At 43.0% G+C, this 23,448-nt stretch overlaps 1 protein-coding gene across 1 annotated transcript in view; it reads right to left on the bottom strand.

The window, feature by feature from the left end:
* The window catches only part of LOC124805111 (A disintegrin and metalloproteinase with thrombospondin motifs 7-like), a 267,102-nt gene extending 244,116 nt beyond the window's left edge, over positions 1 to 22,986 (bottom strand). The window contains exons 1-2 of the mRNA XM_047265562.1: positions 22,816 to 22,986; positions 9,756 to 9,886 (exon numbers count right to left, since the gene is read on the bottom strand). Of these exons, the coding sequence (XP_047121518.1) occupies positions 9,756 to 9,886; positions 22,816 to 22,962 (278 nt within the window). The 5' untranslated portion in view covers positions 22,963 to 22,986. The remainder of the gene's footprint in view (positions 1 to 9,755; positions 9,887 to 22,815) is intronic.
* Between the last annotated feature and the right edge of the window lie 462 nt (positions 22,987 to 23,448).

The raw sequence follows: 23,448 nt of genomic DNA, 5'->3' as shown, positions 1-23,448 counted from the left end.
TGTTTACGCCAGTGACTGTTAAACTTTTTAATTTTCACTATTGCAATTTCGGCCTTATGGCATTATCAAGTGCAGATGTTTTGGCTATTAAGCCCAGTCAACTTTGCAGACGCAGCAAATGACAACGACATATAAATGTGTCAGCGTGTATAAAGCTGACATGGCTTAATAGCCCAAACAACTGCTCTTGATAATGGCTTAAGGCCGAAACTGCAATAGTGGAAATAAAAAGGTTTAACAGCCACTGGCGCAAGCATGATGTCTTTCAAAAAAGATGATAATAGAGTGCAGTCAGCAATTATTATGATTTAAGTATGGCAAAACAATAGGATGTGTCCGCTGATAACTAAATGCGCAAGTGTTCATCGACTGTTTTCATTCGGTTGTTCCTACAGACCGGTTCTACTCAAAAGAGTGAATGAATAACTTAATTGGTACGTATAAGTACAATCAAATGAGTCGATTGTTTTCCAACAATCGACTGAATCGATTGTTTTCATTGGTTTGTTCCTATCAACAGGTGTGAGAGTCAGTCAATAGGAGCTACCAGAGAGACAGGCCGTGCCGCGTACGTCACAGCAGGTAACACTGCAGGTCTTACAAGTGCCAACAGCCAGTCTGGCGGGCGGAGAGAAATTATTTCGGGCGAGTCGAGTCAATCAGTTCTTGACGGCGCGTTTAAATGCATGCATGCTCTCGATAGCACGCGACAAAGTTAAGATCTTTAGTGAGTACCTTTTCAAATAGACATTGATTTCGCGTGCGCCCTGGCCGAAGCCGAGAGTTCGCGAAGTGTGGTGGACAAGCCGACTCGGGACCAACGAAATATGCGGGCCCTGCAACGAACATGTAATGTGACACTAATCGATTTGTTCGCCACATTTCGTGAAAGCTCGGCTGCGTGCAGCGCCCCACGGGAAATCGATATTAGTTTCCACTAAAGGTCTTAATTCTGTCGTGTGCTATCGAAAACTTGCAAGCATTTAAACACGCGGTCAAGAATTATTAAATCGCTCCCCGCCGTAGACGACTGCTGGCACTCGTAAGCCCTGCAGTATCGCGTGTTGTGACGTACGCGACAGGACCTGTCTTTTTGGTGGGCCTCGAGCCGACTCGAGGACCACGAGAAAGACAAGCAGCGGCGCGTATGTCACGAAGGTAGACCTGAACTCGTTTGCTCACTCAGCTCAGCAGAGAAAATGCGTTTCTAAAGCTATTACCTCGCAGCTGGGTGTGTACGTACTAACGAACCTGCCATTATGAAGTCTTACTGATTAATAGTACTACAACGAAGTTTAATTTAAGATCTATTCTCGATATACGAGGGTCACTCCAAAAGAAATGCACACTATTTTTTTCAAACTCCATCTTTTATTCTACATGTTTAAAAGTTTTACAGTGTGTAGATATATCCTTTAGGAACAATATTTTCATTTCTCCACATAATTTCCATCCCTCTCAACTGCCTTACCCCATCTTGGAACCAGCGCCTGTATACCTGCACGGTAAAATTCTGGACCAATCTGTTGGAGCCACTATTTGGCAGCGTGCACAAGGGAGTCATCATCTTCAAATCTTGTTCCACGAGGAGATCTTTCAGTTTCCCAAAGGTCAGGACTGTAAGGCGGGTGTTTCAGTGTTGTCCATCCGAGTTTTGTGATCGCTTCCATGGTTTTTTGACTGACATGTGGCCGTGCATTGTTGTGCAACAGCAAAACATCCTGCTTTTGCCGATGTGGTCGAACACGACTCAGTCGAGCTTGAAGTTTCTTCAGTGTCGTCACATATGCATCAGAATTTATGGTGGTTCCACTTGGCATGATGTCCACAAGCAAGAGTCCTTCGGAATCGAAAAACACCGTAGCCATAACTTTTCCAACAGAAGGTATGGTTTTGAATTTTTTTTCTTGGGTGAATTTGTATGATGCCACTCCATTGATTGCCTCTTCGTTTCTGGTGAAAAATGATGGAGCCATGTTTCATCACCTGTCACAATTCTTCCAAGAAATTCGTCTACACCATTTTCGCACTGTTCCAAAAGTTCGCTGCATAGCGTTTTTCTTGTTTCTTTGTGAGCCACTGTCAACATCCTGGGAACCCATCTGCCTCAAACCTTTTTTAACGCCAATGCTTTCAGTATTCTGCAAACACTTCCTTCCCCTATCCCAACGTAGAGTGACAATTCGTTCACTGTGATGCGTCTGTCAGCTGTCACCAATTCGTTAACTCCCTGCACATTGTCTGGACTGTGTGCTGTACGAGGCCTGCCGCTGCGAGGACAATCCTCAATATTGCCGTGCCCGCTTTCGTCACGTAACCTGCTTGCCCACCGACTAACTGTACTGGGATCGACAACAGCATCTCCATACACCTTTTTCAACCTCTTGTGGATGTTTGCCATTGTCTCATTTACCCTCGTAAATTGTATAACGGCTTGTTTATAGCATTTGGTCTCTTCTTGACAATCCTCACTTCATATAAGAAGTGGTGCCTTATGCAACTGATAAATCATTTTGGCACGATTTTAGCCTCATTGTGCCACGGTACAGCTGTATGAAATTAGGAGTATAAGTAGGCCCAAGGACTTCCAATCACTGTAGGACTAATAACAGTAAGACTCCATAATAGCGAATTCCAATAGGAGATGCAGTTCTCGTTTGTACGTACACACCTAGTTACGCATTAACAGGTGTAGAAACGTAGTTTATGTGCTGGGTTGAGCGAGCGGGCGAGCTCAGGCCTACCATCGTGAAGTACGCGCCGCTGCCAGCCTTTCTCGTAGTCCTCGAGCCGACTACTGTGACGTCACAAGTTCGTTGCGGGGCCCGTATCTCCCGTGGGCCCCGCGTTAAGTATGCCGAGGCTGAGCGCGTGTGCGCTGCAGAGGCAGCGCGCCGAAAAGCTGCGGCCGCGCGACGCGAACTGAGCCGCTGTCCGCAGGGGCGGCGCTCACAAACAGCCGCGCTGACGGAGCCGCTCTCGGCCCTCGGCCGGCCTGTAAACAAACACCTCATCAATTAGCGGCCGTGATATGTGCTGCCCTGGAAAAGCACACACGCCCGCCGCCCGCCAATAAATATTGGCTTCACGTGTAGCTGGCGCGACGCGCCGTCCGTTTACAAGCTAGCTCCGAGGCACGCGTGTACTCTGCCCTTTTCGTTCGTGCATTTTTCTACACTCTGCCGCGGCTCGAATTCTTTTCCGCATACACACACACACACACACACACACACACACACACACACACACTCTCTCTCTCTCTCTCTCTCTCTTTCAACAGCATGTCAAGGAACAAAAACATTCTCCGGAACACAGCAATTAGCAAAATAAAGCTGCACTACTGATAATTTCCCCGGAGTATTTCGAGATATACACTATCCAATCAAAAGTATCTGGACACACATTAGTGGACATTAATATCGGATGCGACCAATATTCGCTTTTATGACGACTATACCTCTGCCGGGGAAGCTTTCAATGAGGTTCAAATGGCTCTGAGCACTATGGGACTTAACTTCTGAGGTCATCAGTTCCCTAGAACTTAGAACTACTTAAACCTAACTGACCTAAGGACATCATACACATCCATGGCCGTGGCAGGATTCGAACCTGCGACCGTAGCGGTCCCGCGGTTCCAGACTGTAGCGCCAAGAACCGCTCGGCCACTCCGGCCGGCTTCAATGAGGTGTTTGAATGTCTGTGAAGTAATGGCTCGGCAGGCTAATGAATTTCTGGAATGTTATTGTCGGTAAACCATTGTGTCACTGATGATACTTTGTCATAGGTGCATACTCATGCTGATAGAATCATCGTAGCCGAACTGTTCTACTGTACGCAGTACACAAAGCTGTAATATATGTACTTATCATTCTACATGCACTGTTTTCTATAGCGTAATAACGGGACCACACCCTAACCACGAAAAACACCTTTCTACCACAACACCGCCCCCTCCGTACTTCACTGTTGGCACCACACATGACAGCAGGTAACGTTCTCCAGGCATTCACCATGCCCAGACCCTTCCATCAGGCCGGCCGCGGTGGTCTAGCGGTTCTAGGCACTCAGTCCGGAACCGCGCGACTGCTACGGTCGCAGGTTCGAATCCTGCCTCGGGCATGGATGTGTGTGATGTCCTTAGGTTAGTTAGGTTTAAGTTCTAGGGGACTGATGACCATAGATGTTAAGTCCCATAGTGCTCAGAGCCATTTGAACCCTTTTGAACCTTCCATCAGCCTGCCACTGGGTATAGCGTGACTCATCACTCTACATAACTCGTTGCCGGTCATCCATTGTCCACTGGCGTCGCTCTTCACACGACCTCAAGCATTGCCTATCATTCACTACAGAAATGTGTAGGTTATGAGGAACTGCTCGACCATCATATCCCAGCCTTTTTAACTCCTTACGCACAGTCATCGTGCTAGCTGGACTGTTGGTAGCACTTTGACACTCACTAGTGATTCCTTCCGTTGATTTCATGATTTTTTTTTACAACCCGCCTACGCAGCGATCGATGGTCCCTGGCCGTCAGTACGTGAGTCTGACTGGTCTTGGTTTAGCTGTAATTATTCCTCTCGTTTCTACTTATCAAGCACATCATTAATAGCCCAATTCAGCAGCTTTAGAAGGGTTGAAATGTCCTTGATGGCTTTGTTACTAAGGTGACGTCTAATGACTAGTCCACGCTGGAAGTGACTGAGGCCCCCTGAGCGGCCCTTTCTCCTGTCACTGGTTTTCTACGGATAACACAATACTCCCCGACTCTTTGGGTCCCCCGTCATCCTCTCATGGCGTCCAGTGTTCAGTTTCGCATTAGACATGAGTGTCAAAATATTTATCATCAGATAGATTACGTGGGCGAATCACATAAAACTTACAGCCCTTTTCCTTCGTGATTTGTTGAAAATATCGAAAAGAGATTTTCGGTAAATAGCGTGTCAAACGAGATATTAAGCAAGTATGGTCTTTTTCCACTGAGCAACGTACTGTTGTTGACAGCATTCGAAAAACTTTGAAAAGAAGAATACAATGATATAAAGTTGGTTAATATTGACGTTGTAATTTTTGGCATAATTGTTCGAGAAATGTGCTGAAGTTGAAAGGTAAGGCACCCGAAATAGGTTATTACGGCGTAAGCCCAGTCAAGTGGGGCTCTGACGCCAGGTTTCGTTGTAACGCACACCAGTAAGATAGGCCTACGCTGCTTCTAAGGTAAAAAGTATTTCCTCTTGGGCCTACTTCACGTGGTGTAGATACAGGTTCAGCTACGATTGTTGTAACTGGACTACGACCAAATGCCAGTTTCCGATAAAACAAAATTCATGGAGGACGCGGAACACTGGTCCCCTTGGCCGTGTTCACTCCTCAATAGCCTACTCCGGTCACTTTGCCTTTCTAATTGAGGACACTTTTCGGATCTTTCAACATCAGCATTAACGAGCGTTATAGTACTGCACTCACGATTTGAAGAGCTTTAGAGTGCCGTTACAAAAGTATTTCTTTAATATATCAGTTGATACAAGAGTTAAGAATATTAGCCATGCAACGAAATAACTTGCTCCCCTGGCTGCTATCATTTACCGAAAACCTCTTTTCGATATCTTGCACGGTTTGTGAAATAAAGGGGGATGTAAAACAAAGGATACTGTTTTCGCTCCCCAGTGACAGTCCTAGTTTCTCTGCAGAAGCCACAGCTTCACTTTCAGCTTTACGCAACGTACAGAATATCAAAGTAATAAATATTTTGATTTAGAGGTATTGTAGAATCTTGCTCCAAAATATGCAGGCTCCAGCTCTTCTCAAGAAAAGTAATCCTTTGATAAGGCACATTATGAAAGCTACCGACGAAAACGAAAACCTCGGGAAAAAGATAAAATTTATGTGAATTAAGGGACAAGCAAATGTTAAATATGACGAAATAGTCAATGACTTAGCGAAGACCACCGGTCAAAACGGAGCATCTAGAAACACTGAGCTGCAGTCATCAGACCTGAGGACTGCATTACATAGGGGCAGAAGACATCGATGCAAAGACGGACATCAATAATCAAAACGCAATAAACGAAAATATTGTGGATAAATACAGCCGAACATTCCTTCTAAGTCCCACGCCCTGCATATGATTGAATTATAGATCTTAACTCCAACCATCTTCACCGAATGCACGTACGAAATAATCCTTACTGTGAACATGATGGAGTAACAGTTGGAAATATAAACAATATTTTCTTCGAATACAGGCTGCATATAAACCAACAAACGGATTCTTACAACAGTTAATGAGATATCACCAACTATCACACACAAACAAAGCAGTTACCCTTCATCAAAATGATGTATTCTGAGGGGCGAATGGAAGAAAAGGTATGAAACAATACTGTGAGTATATTTGAAGTATGTATTCAAAAGTAATCACCATATGTCTGAGCACAACTATCTTACTGTTTCACGTGCCGAATGGTTCCCCGTTCTCAGTATTCCTGTAACTGTGAGAGGAGCCAGTCTTCCGCTGTGTCTTTCGGTTCGTCGTTCGAACTGAAGTGCTTCCCTCTGAGATGCTTTTTTAGTGGACAAAGCACATGTAAGTCGCAGGACGCTATGTCCAAGTTGTAGGGCGGATTCTCAAACTGCTCCCACTACAACTTGGTCATTACACTATGTGTGACCTTGGAGACATGTGGACGGGTGCCATCGTGAAGCAGAATCACTCCCTTCGCAACCAAACCAGACCGTTTGTTCTTGATGAATTTGTTTAGGCTACGGAGTGTCTCACAGTTCACATCAACTTTAATGGGGTTTCCGTACTCGAGAAATTCGATGAGTATCGGATGTCGAAAAAGATGGTGGGCATCATTTTGTCTGCTGAGGACACAGAACTTGGATATGTTTGCTGTTAAGCTGATAGTGCGGTAATTCTCGCACTTGTCGGCTGTTGCTATCTTCGGAGTTGTATGGATGACTTTTTCTGAAAGTCTGATGGTATCTCTCAAATATCAGACGTTTTAGGTACTACTACGTATATTAATTTGTGATACCTTTTTATGTAACGTTGTTTGGTTCTATTGGGGAAAGTTCATTAAAACTGCCTTATATTTATTACTTGGCAAGTCATATTTTGTTTTTCTGAGCGCCGAGTTCTTTGAGCACTGCCTATTCTGCATGCTCTGTGGTTTGTTTGTACTGCACTTGTTAATAACCTGAATTAGATTTGATTCAGAAGTTACGCCAATACATTTTCCTGGGACTTACCATTCCCATAAGTTCCTGTGCTACAGAGCCCTACGGAACACCTCTGGGGTGCGTTAGAACTTTGACTTCGCTCCAGATCCCACTGCCCAATTTCAGTACCTTCTCTATTTCGAACTCTTGAAGAAGGATGGACTGCTATTGCTCTCAGCAGACTTTCAAGCCGTCATAAAGGCTATGCAAGGACGCACTCCACATTAATGTCCATTAAGAGGCGTCCCGTTACTTTTGAATAGAGTATGCTGATGCAGTAGCTCCATACAACCGCTCACACGACGAAAGATCCATACCCAAAGATTGGAAAGTTACACAGGTCACGGCAGTGTTCACGAAAGGTAGAACGATTATTCCACTAAATTACAGGCCCATATCTTTAGCGTCGATATGCAGCAGTAGTTTGGAACATGCGAGTATATTGTTTTCGAACATTATGAATTACCTCGAAGAGAGCGTTCTATTGACACACAGTCAACAAGCAATTAGAAAACATAGTTCTTGTGAAACACAACTAGCTGTTTACTCACACGAAATGTTGAGTGCTGTTCACAAGAGGTTCAGAGTGATTCAATCTGTCTAGATTTTTGACACTGTCCCACACTAGTGGCGTACAATAAAATTTCGTGCTTGTGGAATATTGTAATGTGACTGGATTCGTGATTTCCTGTCACAAAGGTCAGAGTTCGTAGTAACTGACGCGAAGTTATCCACTAAAACAAAAGTGATTTCTGGCTTTCCCCAAGATAGTGTTATAAGACCTCTGCTGTTCCTTCTATATGAACGATTTAGAGACAATCTGAACAGCCGTCTTAGGTTATCTGCAGATGAAGCAGTCAGTTATCGTCTGGTAAAGTCATTAGAAAATCAAAACAAATTGCAAAACGGTTTAGAAAAGATGTCTGTATAGTGCGAAAATTAACAATTGACCCTAAAGAATTGAAAGTGTGAGGTCATCCACACGAGTGCTAAAAGGAATCCTTTAAACTTCGATTACACGATAAATTAGTGTAAGCTAAAGGCAATAAATTCAACTAAATGCCTAGGAATTACAATTACGAATAACTTAAACTGGAAAGAATACATATAAAATGTTGTGGGGAAGACAAACCAAAGTCTGCGTTTTATTGACAAAGCACTTAGAAAATTTAGCAGATCTACTGAAGAGACTGCCTTCATTATTCTTGTCCGTCCTGTTTTAGAGTACTGCTGCTCGGTAAGGGTCCCTTACCAGATGGGATTGACGGAGTACATCGAGAAAGCTCAAAGAATAGCAACACGTTTTGTATTATCGCCGAACAGATCAGAGAGTGTCACCGACATAATACAGGATTTGAGGTGGACATAATTAAAACGAAGGCGTTTTTCGTTGCAGCAGAGTCTTCTCATTAAATTTCAATCAAAAACGTTCTCCCCCAAATGTGAGAATATTTTGTTGACGCCGACCCACATAGGGAGAACGATCCTCGTAATAAAGTAAGGGAAATTAGAGCTTGCACGGAAAGAAGATATAGGTGTTCGTTTCTTTCGCGCGCTGTTCGGTTTTGGAATAACAGAGTACTATTATGAAGGTGGTTCGATGAACCCTCTGCCAGGCACTTAAGTGTGATTTGCAGAGTATCCATGTAGATGTAGATGTAGAATTGAATTTTATATTGGGAGATGGCGACGCTTGCCTTCATTGCATGCCGTCCCACTTTGCCTGTGGCTCGAAGTGACGTCTTACTACGTTACCCCAAAGCGACGTATGCAAATCTAAACTGGTTTGATTGTGAGGACGTTTGGCACATTTTAGTTTGAACACTCTTTATAATTTAAAAAATAATTATGAAATTTTTGAATGAATGTAAAGAGCTGTAAAAGCCTTGAAAATTCCGAAACCACTGATATATCGCTGCATCCGTATTTTTCCAAGTACCAAGCTGCAGCATTCATTATTTCACAGACAGCATGCACAGTTCCATGACGGAAAAAAATCGTGGAAGTTGCTTATAAGAAAACTTGGTCATAATTTTTCTTATCGCCGCACCATTTGCGTACCGAACAAGGAGGAGAGAGGGTGGGAGGAAGAGTGATAGTTGTACTCAAAGTTTCCTCCGTCACATTCCATATAGTGGCTTGTGGAATGTGGACGGATGTCTACAACTTTGGCATCATACTCAAAGGAAACGATAGACTGCTAAGAAAGCGTCCTGCCACTTCTCTTCTTAAACCTTTTATTTTTCACTGCCATCAAGTCATGACACACATTAAATAAGAGATACAACGTAGATTTAAAATATGTATTTTGTAGTACATAGGTCTTATAACTGAAATTTGCTGGTCTGTGGCACCTTCGCCTTAACATTCTTCACGTGCGATCAACCAAGCCAATGTTTCATCGTATTCGTTACACATCCAGCTAGATTAAAAATATGATCAGACCTGTTAGGATTGACACACAGGCAGAATTTGTCTCATTTGTCTGCGGCGCAGAGCCTGCTTATTCGGCGGCAGAGCGTCGGCCCCCCTACCTGGTGAGCAGGATGCCGACGTCGTGGTGGTTGGGGTGCTCGTCAGAGTCGTAGTTGAGCGAGTGCTGCCAGCGGCAGAACGTCTCCAGCATCTGGTCTGCGTTCACCGTGCCGTTGAGACCATTCTGAAACTGCACACGCCGCCTTTTAGGCTCACAGATGCTACGGATACATATTCAGCAAACAATAGTTGGTTTAGTCTCTATTGAACTGGCCACAGCTTTATGCGAAAAAAGCGTTGGTAGCATAAAAATATTAAATTCTATTAATCGCTCAAAAGCTTAGATAGTAAGACAATTCGTTTGAAAACTCTCATAACTCGGAAAACAAGAACTCATTTAATCACTTGAAATGGGAGAACGGATTGGTTCCAGCAAACAGGTGGTATGAAACAGAGCAGTGCATTGTTTCCTCTCCTCTTCATTCTGATTTTGGATTAGATAACGACTAATGTGTCAGAAAAACCTGGAGAAGGCAAGACGAAAGCAATGGTGTTCGCCGATGACTTGATGAGCTGGGGAAACAGGGGGACGAGTTTCAGGAACAGGTGTATGTTGGGAGATACTGTGAGACAGTATAGAAAGAAATTTAACGTAAAAAATGTGAAATACTGGTTACAACAAGAAAGAAAAATAGACCAATTAGCGGAATAAGGATTGAAGGTGGTGAACGATTGAAGAAGGTGAAAAGTGGTCGGGTACTTGGGAAGTGCGATACAGGAAAATGGAAGAAATGAGGATGAGATCAATAAACAAGGCAGACAGGCAGAAGCGTTCCTGTGAAGTGTTAGGAGCTTGGTTTGGAATAAAAACCGCGCACAAAAAAAGCAAAGAAGTGATATGTAGAAATTACTATGTCCCAGTACTGCCCCACGTATCCTAAATGCGGATAATGAAGAAAGACAGGTAAGCAGATTACAGGCATCTGAAATGAAGTTCCTCAGAAGTAGCATAGGAGTAACACGGAGAGATAGGATGATGAATGAAAGGGTAAAGGAAAAAGTGAAAGAGGACCCATCGCAGAACAGGACAGAAACATGAAGGCTAAAATGGTATGGGCACTTAAAGAGAGTGGAAAATAAGAGGGTTCCGAAGGAGATGAAATGGAGATGCGAAGGAAACGACCAAAAGAAAGACCAATGGATAGACTGCTGAAAGGTGTGGAGGAGTGTGTTGAAAAAAGAGGCGAGGAATGGACCAGAGTGAACACAGTAAGATGATGGGAAAACAGGACTGGATGGCAAGGCTTATGTTTCAAACAGATCCAGCCAGGGGATGAAAAATGTTCAAGATGATGGTGACGGTTTAATGATTTCCGTGAATAATATGCATAACTGTCTCAAAGATGGAATTAGAGTGAAGTAACAAGAGAAAAGCGATTTTGAGCTACAGTGCGCTTATAGAGACGGTGGTTCATTTGTTACGTGCTGCTGTTGTCAGTTCGTTATCACTTATCGTATCCAGTCGGATGACAGTGTAGGCATACAGTAGGCAATGAGAATCTCTGAATCTAACGGTTTCTTTCGGCGGAGGAAACGAATTGATTACTTTTGTTTCCTATATTGAGAGTAATTACATTAATATATTTAGTGTCATTTTGTTGATCTCCCAATCATGATTTTTTTCTGAATATATTACGATTTCTAAGGTTTAGTTTGGATTGGGATAATAGCATAGCTTAAATTTCTGTTGAGTGAAACGAGCAGCAATCATGTTTAAACTCATGAATACTGGCTAGAGTGTGATACTGCCCCCCTCCCCCAAAATCTTGGTTACGGTGGCAGCTTTCAAATGGTTCAAATGGCTCTGAGCACTATGGGACTCAACTGCTGAGGTCATTAGTCCCCTAGAACTTAGAACTAGTTAAACCTAACTAACCTAAGGACATCACAAACATCCATGCCCGAGGCAGGATTCGAACCTGCGACCGTAGCGGTCTTGCGGTTCCAGACTGCAGCGCCTTTAACCGTACGGCCACCTCGGCCGGCAGGTGGCAGCTTTATCTGTAGCACAGACTGGGGTCTACATTAGACTGAAATGTGATAAGTTGGGTGTGAGTACGCGAAACCAACGAATGTGAACACGAAAAAGTGATTATGGTAGCAGACTGACGTGTAGCGTAGCCCCACTATTTAGGTTGGATGGTGTGAAAGTGATTGAGTGTTGAAACTTCCTGGCAGATTAAAACTGTGTTCCGGACCGAGACTCGAACTCGGGACCTTTGCCTCGGTTTGCCTTTGTCTCGGTCAGGCACACAGTTTTAATCTGCCAGGAAGTTTCAAATCAGCGCACACTCCGCTGCAGAGTGAAAATCTCATTCTGATTGAGTGTTAGTGATATATAGACATATAAATTAACTGTGGTTACAGATTGATCTCTAGCGTAGCCCGAGGTCTAGGTCAGGTTGGATAGTGGTAAAATGGTTTAGAGTTGGCGAAGATAGCGAATGTGAATACCAAAAATGATTTTTCTAACATATTGGTGTGTAGCCTAGACCTAAGTCACGCTGGGTTGCAACGTATGAAATTTGTTTGGAGTTAACGAAGCCAGTGAATACGAGCACCCAAAAATTATTGTGGTAACAGATCGATCTGAAGCGTAGCCGGTGGTGTAGGCTACAATGTGGTAAACTAGGTGTGAGGTTCCGAACCCAACGAATGTGTACTCAAAAACGCGATTGTGGTAACAGATTTATCTTTGGCAAAGTTCGAAGTCTAGGTCAGGTTGGGCTGTGATAAATTGGTCTTTAACTGGTGAAAGCAACAAATATGAAACCCAAAGAATGACTGTGCTAACAGACTGATTTGTAGCATAGCCTGAGATCTACGATCGTCATTGCAATCACCTCTTTGTATATTTTAGTTCCGAATTTGTCACAATTGTCGAGGATGTGGTTAATTCGGGACCTAACTGCGTAGAATACTAGCTAACTTCATTTATTAAGCACAGAAAATTACGAACGAGCAGTGTGACTGGCTGCCCACATCCAATCATCATACTTCCTGCCATTCAACACGCTAACTGTTACAACAACAGCACGCGAAGGAAGAGCCGCGGCACCGTAAGTGCACTTCTACGGCGCTTTTGAAAATTTCGACTGAACGGCGTTTCAAGATCAACATTAAATCCTTATTAACGAATTACAGAAAATGTATATTTTCTATGATAAAAGACTTTCTTTCTAAATACCTCTCCTGCAGCTAAGAGATAGTATGTGACTTATTTTTGACTTATTTCAAGAAATTTGATTTTTAATTGGTCGGAAATGTAATCATAAATATAGTAGGGTGTATCATGAAGGATAAAAAAAGCTCTGTACAAAGTAGACTTATGGATTTGTAGATTCTTTTCCAGTTCAGTCTTAATTCCGAAAAAACCACTTACTCAGAATGCACGCCTTTTCTGAGAGGAAACATTGGCCAATTAATGGGACATGTATGAATCTTTTTTGTTCTTTGATGCCTACTTTAGATTAGAATGTTACGAGCGGTTGCTGCCGTTGAACTTCATAAGGGAGTGCATGTTCAAACAGTTGTCTACAAGAGGCATAAAGCTGTACATCATAGATTGTTATTGTCAGTTTATGTGCAGCGAGTGTTTTGCGTCTCTCATATATTCCCAGGATATTATTTCGTATGGAAAAAAATCAGTATTAACCTACAGAGTAAAAGCTGATGACCTTGAGCGTTTGAGGCAGATCATGCTGTATGATTTGATTGCAAGTTTTTATTAACATAGGCAACGAAAAAAGTTAATCATTTTGTCTTTCGTGGTTTGCCCCTACACCCTCTGTTCATATGAAGAAAGTTACATCTAACATACCACTCCGTACAAAACTATATCACTTGTTTTCAGATGAAACACATTAGAAGCGATTCTACAGACTGTTCTGAAGAGGTGAAAATCATGTAGGATCTCAATTATTTTGTAGATCCAACTATTTGAAACTACCAGAAATAGTAGATATACAAAATTAACAAAATCTAGGAATATTTATGGTCCCTTGCAACTAATGTTGGCAGGTCCTGTACGGCTTAATTGGAAGTGAGTCATTAAATAGTTTTTAACGTGTCCATAAGCATTTGCGACGCAAACAGGCTTTTCTCACCTTATTTGGCCTTTCTTCGTTCCAAATACTTAGTAGAAGTACGTCGACAGACCTTCAGGGTCACTGAGAAACACGACACGACCAGTCAGACGCCATGGACGGGATTACCGAAGCACTAGATATGAGGAATGTATAGCAGCTTCAAGCTGTTGCAAGTACTTTCCAAGTCGTATTTGCATGGGAATATTCTTAAAGTTACCTGTGCATTCAAAAGGTCGCCGCGGAAAATGAAATTAGCTACAAACAGATTTATCTCGGATACGATTGAGACTGGAACATGTGAACTCAACATTCAAAGATCGATATCAAGCAGTCGAGTTATACCTGATCGACTGCTTGGATTAAAGGCTCCTTGGTTTCCAGTGTAAACGTTCACATGTATAACATGTAACGTGCCATAATTTTTCGACTACAACTTAAGATTGCTTGAAAGTTTCTCTTGCCATACCAAACATTTTACAAGGAGGGTGTTTCAAAGTCTTTGAGTCAAACGTCTAACGATTGTAGATCACCTCATGCGGGACAACTTTTGTTAGAGACAAAAAACACGCTTATGCTTCCTTATAACGCTAGTCGTTCATCGATTATTATTCGCTGGCCCTGGGACGGCGAGATTTCAAAGAACCAGTAGGGTCTACTAACCAAGTGTGCAGCATACTACCTACTACAATTAACTGATAGAGTGCTTACAAACAGGAAAACCATTAGAATAAGTGCAGAAACTTTTAACTTGGCTGTGCCTACTCCCTTACACACGGAGCAGATGACTGGATTATAGGCAACACATAGGGCATGCGCATGCCGCAGCGTGCCTACGACGTGCCGTCTCTCAGGAGCATAACCAACACAAACGGACGCGTCGCGACGTCGAAAAGCGACAGTGAAAATTTTCTCTCTAACTAACGTTATTCCCCAAGACGTGATCTACCGCTCTAAACGTTTGATTTAAAGAGTTCAACTTGTAGACGTATGATTCAAGTATTCGCTTTCGGTTTGCTTTTCAAAAATTATGCCGAACTTTGCCAGAACTTATTGACAGCCTGAGCTACCTTTTATTCGCAGTGAGGTTACAGATATTATGGGAGATAAATTTCATCAGCTAATCCCACCATACTTGATGTGAAAGCACTGCACCTCTTGGTTTTAGACACTTTTTGAAAACAGATTTTAGAAATAACTTGGCTATCTCAGTCCAAGGAGGAGCTTAATATACCTCGATACTTTCATCAAATTCCCTACATAAGTCGATAATTTAATATGAATAAATAAAAACATCGACACAAACACGGATTACTTTTTACACACTTTGCTAAGGTAAAATACATTCTAGGACAAAAAACGACGCAACACGCACGACTCAGAATGGAACAGAGATCAGTAGATGTACACACAAACAAATGACTATAATTTCAGAAAAATTTGACGATTTATTGAAGAAAAACAGGTTCACAAATTGAGCAAGTTAATAACGCGTTGATCCACTTCTGACCCTTAAGCTAGCAGTTATTCGGCTTGGCACTGATTCAGAACGTTGTTAGACGTCCTCCTGAAGCATATCGTGCTAAATTCTGTCCAAACGACGCGTCAGATAGTCAGATTCCCGAATTGGGAGAGCCCGGCCCATAATGTTCTAAACGTTCTCCGATGGTGACCGTTCCGGCGACCTTGCTGGCAGATGTAGGTTTTGGCAAGTACGAAGACATCTACATCGACATCGACATCTACATGGTTACTCTGCAATTCACACTTAAGTGCCTGGCAGAGGGTTCATCGAACCATTTTCATACTACTTCTCTACCATTCCACTGTTGAATGGCGCGTGAGAAAAAGGACACCTAAATCTTTCCGTTCGAGTTCTGAATTCTCTTATTTTATTATGATGATCATTTCTCCCTACTTAGGTGGGTGTCAACAAAATATTTTAGCATTCGGAAGAGAAAGTTGGTGGTTGAAATTTCGTAAATAGATCTCGCGGGAAAGAAAGCCGCCTTGTGACTGCCACCCCAACTCGCGTACCATATCAGTGACACTTTCACCCCTACTGCGCGATAAGACGAAACGAGCTGCCCTTCTTTGCACTTTTTCAATGTCCACCGCCAATCCTACCTGATAAGGATCCCGTACCGCGCAGCGATATTCCAGCCAAGGACAGACAAGTGTAATGTAGGCTGTCTTTTAAGTGGGTTTGTCGCATCTTCTAATTGTTCTACCAACAAAGCGCAGTCTTTGTTTTGCTTTCCCCACAATATTATCTACGTGGTATTTCCAATTTAGGTTGCTCGTAATTGTAATTCCTCGGTATGTAGTCGAATTGATAGCCGTTAGATTAGTGCGATTTATCGCAAACCAAAAATTTATCGGTTTTCTTTTAGTATCCATGTGGATGACCTCCTACTTTTGTTTCTTTAGTGCCAGTTGCCACTTTTCGCATCATACAGAAATTCTCTCTAGATCATTTTGTAATTTGAATCGATCGTCTGATGATTTTACTAGACGGTAAATTACAGCGTCGTCTTCAAATAATCTAAGGGGGCTGCTCAGATTATCACCTAGATCACTTATGTAATCAGAAACACCAGATGTCACATCTGTTCTACTCGATGATTTACCGTCTATCACTACGAACTGTGACTTCTCTGAGAGGAACCTACGAATCCAGTCAGACAACTCAAACGATACTCCACATGCACGCAATTTGAGTAATAGTCGCTTGTGAGGAACGGTATCAAAAGCCTTCTGGAAATCTAGGAATATGGAATCGATCTGAGATCCCTTGTAGACATCACTCATTACTTCATTGCAAAAGAACGATATTTTCTGAATCCGTGTTGGTTATGTATCAATATGTCATTTTCTTCAAGGTGATTCATAATGTTCGAGTACAGTATATGCTCCAAAATCCTACTGCAAATTGAGGTCAGTGATATGGGTCCGTAATTCAAAGAGTTACTCCTATTTCCTTTCTTGAATATTGGTGTGACTTGTGCTACTTTCCAGTGTTTAGGAACAGACCTTTCGTCAAGTGAGCCGTTGTATATGATTGCTAAGAAAGGCGCTATTGTGTAGAAACTCTCGTCCGGCATTAACTTGCTGAAGTGTAAGCCGAAGGCGGCTTGCCACGAAGGTCAATAAAACAGGGCATAGAATATAGTCGACGTACCACTGTGTTGTAAGGGTGCAGCGGATGACAACGAAAGGGTTCCTGCTACGAAATGAAATGGCATCCCAGATCACTCCTGGTTGTGGGGCTGTATGCGGGCGGCAGTCAGTTTGGTATCCCAGGTCTACAGACACGTCTCTGCCCTGGAATCTCATTGATTGGTATAGAACTGTCCTCAGAGATGAGTCCAGCTTCGAACTGAGCCCCATTGACCAGCGAAGTCTGGAAGCTTCCGGGATAGCGGTGGGATACAAACGTGACAATCAACCGTCATACGGACCGACGAGCAGGAGTAATGGTCTGGGGTGCCCTTTCATTTCGTAGCAGCACCCTATTCGTTGTCATTCACGGAATCGTTACAGCACAGGGGTATCGATGATATTCTAGGCCCCGATGATGTTTCCAAATTCATATTTGTACGTCAAATGGTATAGACTGATACGCATGGCGCTAGCGTTCAGGTCAGCGGTTATTTCTTATAATATTATGATAGATTTTGATTTTTAGAAGCGTTATTTTCATGTATATAGGACACCTTTTAAGTTATGAATCACGGGAATGTGCAGTATAATATATTCAAGTGTCATGTTGCCATTATGAGGTACAGTTTGGTTGACGATCTAAGAGTGGCGTAACGACACACAGGTTGAAAGAGTATGTACGTGGTCAATGTGTGACAGTTAAAGATAGAAGATTTGTGTCACTGTTGTTGTTAGTATAGTTGTCAATGTTTTCGTATGATAACTATTTTTGTGTTTGCAACACTGGCTTCGACCATATTGAATCTTGTGATGATGTCGGTTTTACCATCTACTATTGTTCAGAATTAGTAAATAAATAAATATATTGTCACAAAGTGAATTATTTAATTTTGATGAGGACTGGATCTGCAGTCTTAATGTAATTACTGAATGTAGTTATTCGGTTTATGACTGTTAAAAATTTTATCACTTTCACGCATACTGGAAGCAAATAATATTATTATAAAATGAAATGCGATAGCATTAAACATGAAGAAACAAAACGTTAGAACTGATAAGACACTTATGTGCATTTTTGAAGCCTATTCTACATCATTAAGAAGTGAAGTGCTGGAACATAGTTTCAAACTGTCTGAATGCAAATACGTGTGGTGCTATAAGTATACCTGGGCTTACACACACACACACACACACACACACACACACACACACACACACACACACACACACACACACATATATATATATATATATATATATATATATATATACAGGGTGTTTCAAAAAGACCGGTATATTTGAAACGACAATAAAAACTAAACGAGCAGCGATAGAAATACACCGTTTGTTGCAATATGCTTGGGACAACAGTACATTTTCAGGCAGACAAACTTTCGAAATTACAGTAGTTACAATTTTCAACAACAGATGGCGCTGCGGTCTGGGAAACTCTATAGTACGATATTTTCCACATATCCACCATGCGTAGCAATAATATGGCGTAGTCTCTGAATGAAATTACCCGAAACCTTTGACAACGTGTCTGACGGAATGGCTTCACATGCAGATGAGATGTGTTCTAGGCGGTGGAATTCCAACACCAGAAAAATCCTCTGTTCTAAGGAATAAACAATGTTGTCTACAGCACACTTGCACGTTGTGAACAGCACACGCTTACAGCAGAAAGACGACGTACAGAATGGCGCACCCACAGACTGCGTTGTCTTCTATATCTTTCACATCACTTGCAGCGCCATCTGTTGTTGAAAATTGTAACTACTGTAATTTCGAAAGTTTGTCCGCCTGAAAATGTACTGTTGTCCCAAGCATATTGCAACAAACGGTGTATTTCTATCGCTGCTCGTTTAGTTTTTATTGCCGTTTCAAATATACCGGTCATTTTTGAAACACCCTATATATATATATATATATCAGGAAGAGCCATACGGCGAGCATAAAAATAGCATTTCACTTTCGTAAAAATAAAACGTTCCATTCAGACTACTGAGAACTGTGTTCCAGCAATTCACGACTTGTTGTAGGGTGTAGAGAGCCCCACTAGGATTGAAAATGACAAATTGTTGAAACTGCAATCGCAATAAACATTCTAATAATCAGAAGGGAATTACAACATTAAATGATTATTTGATTGAATCCTTGGCCATAATAACACAAACAGTCGAAAAACAATCGTGGACCTATATCTCTATACGATTTGAATGAGTAAAAGGTAATTATGTTAACCACTAAAGTCTTGAGTATGTCAGATTGCAAATTAACATTCGTGAGGGCACGGAAAACTTGCTTTTAACCAGTTAACATTAGAGAGAGTGCATGCAAATATTTATATCACATTAATTCAACAGAATGGCTCATATTATCACCTTATTTACGTCAGTTTGTTTGAAACATTCTCTGCGGGATATGGTTTGTCCAAGTATAGCCCATTTGCAGAGAGGAAGAGGAATACATAAAGGGCAGTCAAATGAAAACGAGACAGATGGATAAAAGTAAGTAAACTGATTATTATTTCAAAAGTAATGATCATAACTGTTAACACATTTATCCTACTCCAAGAAAAGACGGTCAGTGCCTTCATGGCGGGGTTAAAAAAAATAGAAATCGCATGGGAAGAGATTGGGACTTTGTGCAAGATGTGTAAAGGTTTTCCAGCGAAATTTCTGCAGCGTAGTCGAAGCAACCTCGGCTGCGTGTGGGCGGACATTATCCTGCTACTCTGTTCTCGATCCTCTGTAGGCGGGCCTACAGGTTGCTAAGGATGTTTCGACTGCAGAAGTTCCGCTGGGAAGCCCTTACACACCTCCACCCAGACCCAATCTCTCCCATTGCAGTTTCCATGTTTTTGTAGCCCTGAGGAAAGACATCCGTGGCCGTCGCTTTACTTCGAAAAAGTGCACGCCTGGCCACAATCATGGTTCAGCAGGTAACCACAAAAAATTTTCCACGTGAGCGCTGACCGTCTTTTCTCACAATCGGAAAAATGTTTTACCAAATTTGACGATTACTTTTGAAATATTTAAGAGTTTAATTGTTTTTCCGTTCTCTCGTTTTCATGTGACTGTCTCTCATACAGTGTGTGGTTTTAACTTGAGGCAACGAAATACCTCGAAAACAACGCATCGTACGTAGATAACGTTGTAGGTGAAAAAGTCACTATTAATAAAGGAGACATTCGGCAGAGCTACAACTGCCCACCTTCCTATCTATCCCTTCCCCATGGGCGGTGTCAGCTTCGTATTTTCAAAATGAGAATTCCCCATTTTTATTGCGTATTTGCATTCTACCCCAAAAAATATGTACGGTTTACTCAAACTTCTGTTTTCCAGTCGTAGCAGATGACACTGTAATCGACAAATATCGAGAGTGGCAGTTTTTGCAATGAATAACCGACGCATTTGATTCTACATTTCATTATAATGTAAATGTAAGCCTTCGTGTTCTAACGATCGATAGTTATGTTAAAACGTTGCTTGAATGTTGCAGATGTTATTATATTGCACAAATAATATGGCTAGACATTGACATTTCTGGCAAATGAACTACTTTTACGGTAGTTTTCTGTTCCCTAAGTCGTTGATTGTAGTGAGTCCCCAAACCACCGGACTGTTTGATTTCGGTGGCTGTCCCTCTCGAACTCCGTCATCAGGGTGACTGAATACGGTGTGCGTTACCATCCAACCACCGGCAACTCTCGCCATGGCCGCCAAACGGCTGCCAGCGGAATACAAACCACAAACATTGCAATAAGGTAAAGTGCCCATGAGGTGCCAGTGACAGGCGGACAGGCCACGGATACTCACCGAAATCAAGCACCCCAGTGGTGAGAGGCAGAGGGACGCACCAAATTCAAGCACTCCAGTTATGAGAGGCAAGGAGACTCACCGATATCAAGCATCCCGATGGGAACATGAAACTATTACATCTACGGCATCGCCCTACATGTGGATTCTAAGCAGACATTTAAAGGCCTGAAAATGTACTGTTGTCCCAAGCATATTGCAACAAACGGTGTATTTCTATCGCTGCTCGTTTAGTTTTTATTGCCGTTTCAAATATACCGGTCATTTTTGAGACACCCTGTAAATGAAACACACACTATGTGATCAAAAGTATACCGATACCCCAAAAAACATACGTACTGCCACATACTGCCTGGTACTTCATATCAGCGACCTCAGTAGTCATTAGACATCGTGAGAGAGCAGAATGGAATGCTCCGCTGAACTCACGGACTTCGGTCGTGGTCAGGTGTTTGGGTGTCACTTGTCATTCGTCTGTACGTGAGATTTCCACACTCCTAAATATCCCTAGGTCCACTGTTTCCGATATGATAGTGAAGTGGAAACGTGAAGGGACACGTACAGCACAAAAGCGTACAGGCCGACCTCGTCTGTTGACTGACAGAGGCCGCCCATAGTTGAAGAGGGTCGTAATATGTAATAGGCAGACATCTATCCAGACCATCACACAGGAATTCCAAACTGCATCAGGATCCACTGCAAGTACTATGACAATTAAGCGGGGGTTGAGAAAACACGGATTTCATGGTCGAGCGGCTGCTCATAAGCTACGGGTCACGCCGGTAAATGCCAAACGACGCCTCGCTTGGTGTAAGGAGCGTGAACATTGGACGATTGAACAGTGAAAAAATGTTGTGTGGAGTGACGAGTCACGGTACACGATGTGGCTATCCGATGGCAGGGTGTGGGATTTGGCGAATGCCCGGTGAACATCATCTTCCAGCGTGTGTAGTGCCAACAGTAAAATTCGGGGGCGATGGTGTTATGGTGTGGTCGTCTTTTTCATCTAGGTGGCTTGCATCCCTTGTTGTTGCGCGTGGCACTATCGCAGCACACGCCTACATTGATGTTTTAATAACCTGCTTGCTTCCCACTGTTGAAGATCGATTCGGGGATGGTGATTGCATCTTTCAACATGATCGAGCACCTGTTCATAATGCACGGCCTGTGGCGGAGTGGTTACACGACAATAGCATTCCTGTCGTGGACTGGCCTGCACAGCGTGCTGACTTGAATCTTACAGAACACCTTTTGGATGTTTTGGAACGCTGACATCGTGCCAGGCTTCACCGACTGACATAGATACCTCTCCTCAGTGCAGCACTCCGTGAAGAATGGGCTGCCATTCCCCAAGAAACCTTCCAACACTTGATTGAACGTATGCTTACGAGAGTGGAAGCTGTCATCACGGCTAAGGGTGGGCCAGCACCATATTGAATTCCAGCATTACCCATGGAGGGGGCCACGAACCTGTAAGTCATTTTCAGCCAGGTGTCCGGATACGTTTGATCACATAGCGTAGAACCGAATGTGTCGGTTCTTAGTTGTAAAAACAGGCGCTCTTGATATTTGTCGATTACAGCGCCAGATGCCACGAATGTGAAAGAATGGTTTGCGGAAATCGTAAGTATTTTTTTGCGTAGGATCAGAATATGCCATATAATGAACAATTCCCATCTTGAAAATACGAAGTTGACGCCTCCCATGCAAGAGAGGCGGTTAGAAGGTGGCCTGTTGTGGCACAGACAGATGTCTCCTTTACTAATATTAACGTTTCACCTAGAACCTTTTTTTCGTAAGATGTGTCGTTTCGAGATATTTAGATGTCACATGTTAAAATAAACACCCTGTGGTAAACAGACTGATGGCCAAAGAGAGATAAAGAAAAAAATTTGCACATTTGTTTGTCGGTAGGTTACAAGAAGAATTTTCGTGAGACAAAAGTGGGAGGCAGACAAACAGATAGGGGTGAGTTGCAGCAGCAGCAGTACCTCTCCGTCGCTGAGCAGCACGATGCGCACGACGACGATGTTGATGGGGTTGCCGATGGAGGGGTCGAGGTAGAGCGAGGCGACCATGTTCATGACGGTGAGGATGTAGGTCTCGACTGCGCTGGGCTCGCGGTGGTACTCGAGCATGGAGGCGTCGGCCACGAGCAGCGCCTCCACGTGGCTCTCGCGCGACGTGGAGCGGCGCCAGCGCGTCCTGCGTGGCCGAGCGCGACCGCCGCTCTCCGCCGCTAGCCGCGACACCGGCTCCGCGTCTGCAAGCACAGCCGGTCGGCCGCCGTCAGGGACAGTGCAGCGCGCTACTCCTAAATGAAACTACTGGCTATTAGAAAAAGAAAAATGTATTAAAATTGTTTTCATTTACAATCTGTACTTACAGGTTCAAATGACTTTGAGCACTACGGGACTTAACATCTGAAGTCGTCAGTCCTCTAGAACTTAGAACTATTTAAACCTAACTAACCTAAGGACACCACACACATCTATGCCCGAGGCAGGACTCGAACCTGTGACCGTAGCGGTCGCGCGGTTCCGGACTGAAGCGCCTAGAACCGGTCTGCCACAGCGGACGGCGTACTTACAGGTAACGAGACTGGAAAGGAGTGTGGCAACTGA

The sequence above is a fragment of the Schistocerca piceifrons genome, chromosome 7 (genome assembly GCF_021461385.2).
Source record: "Schistocerca piceifrons isolate TAMUIC-IGC-003096 chromosome 7, iqSchPice1.1, whole genome shotgun sequence".
In the NCBI taxonomy this organism is placed as follows: Eukaryota; Metazoa; Arthropoda; class Insecta; order Orthoptera; family Acrididae; genus Schistocerca; species Schistocerca piceifrons.
This window is presented reverse-complemented; position numbering and strand designations above follow the sequence as displayed.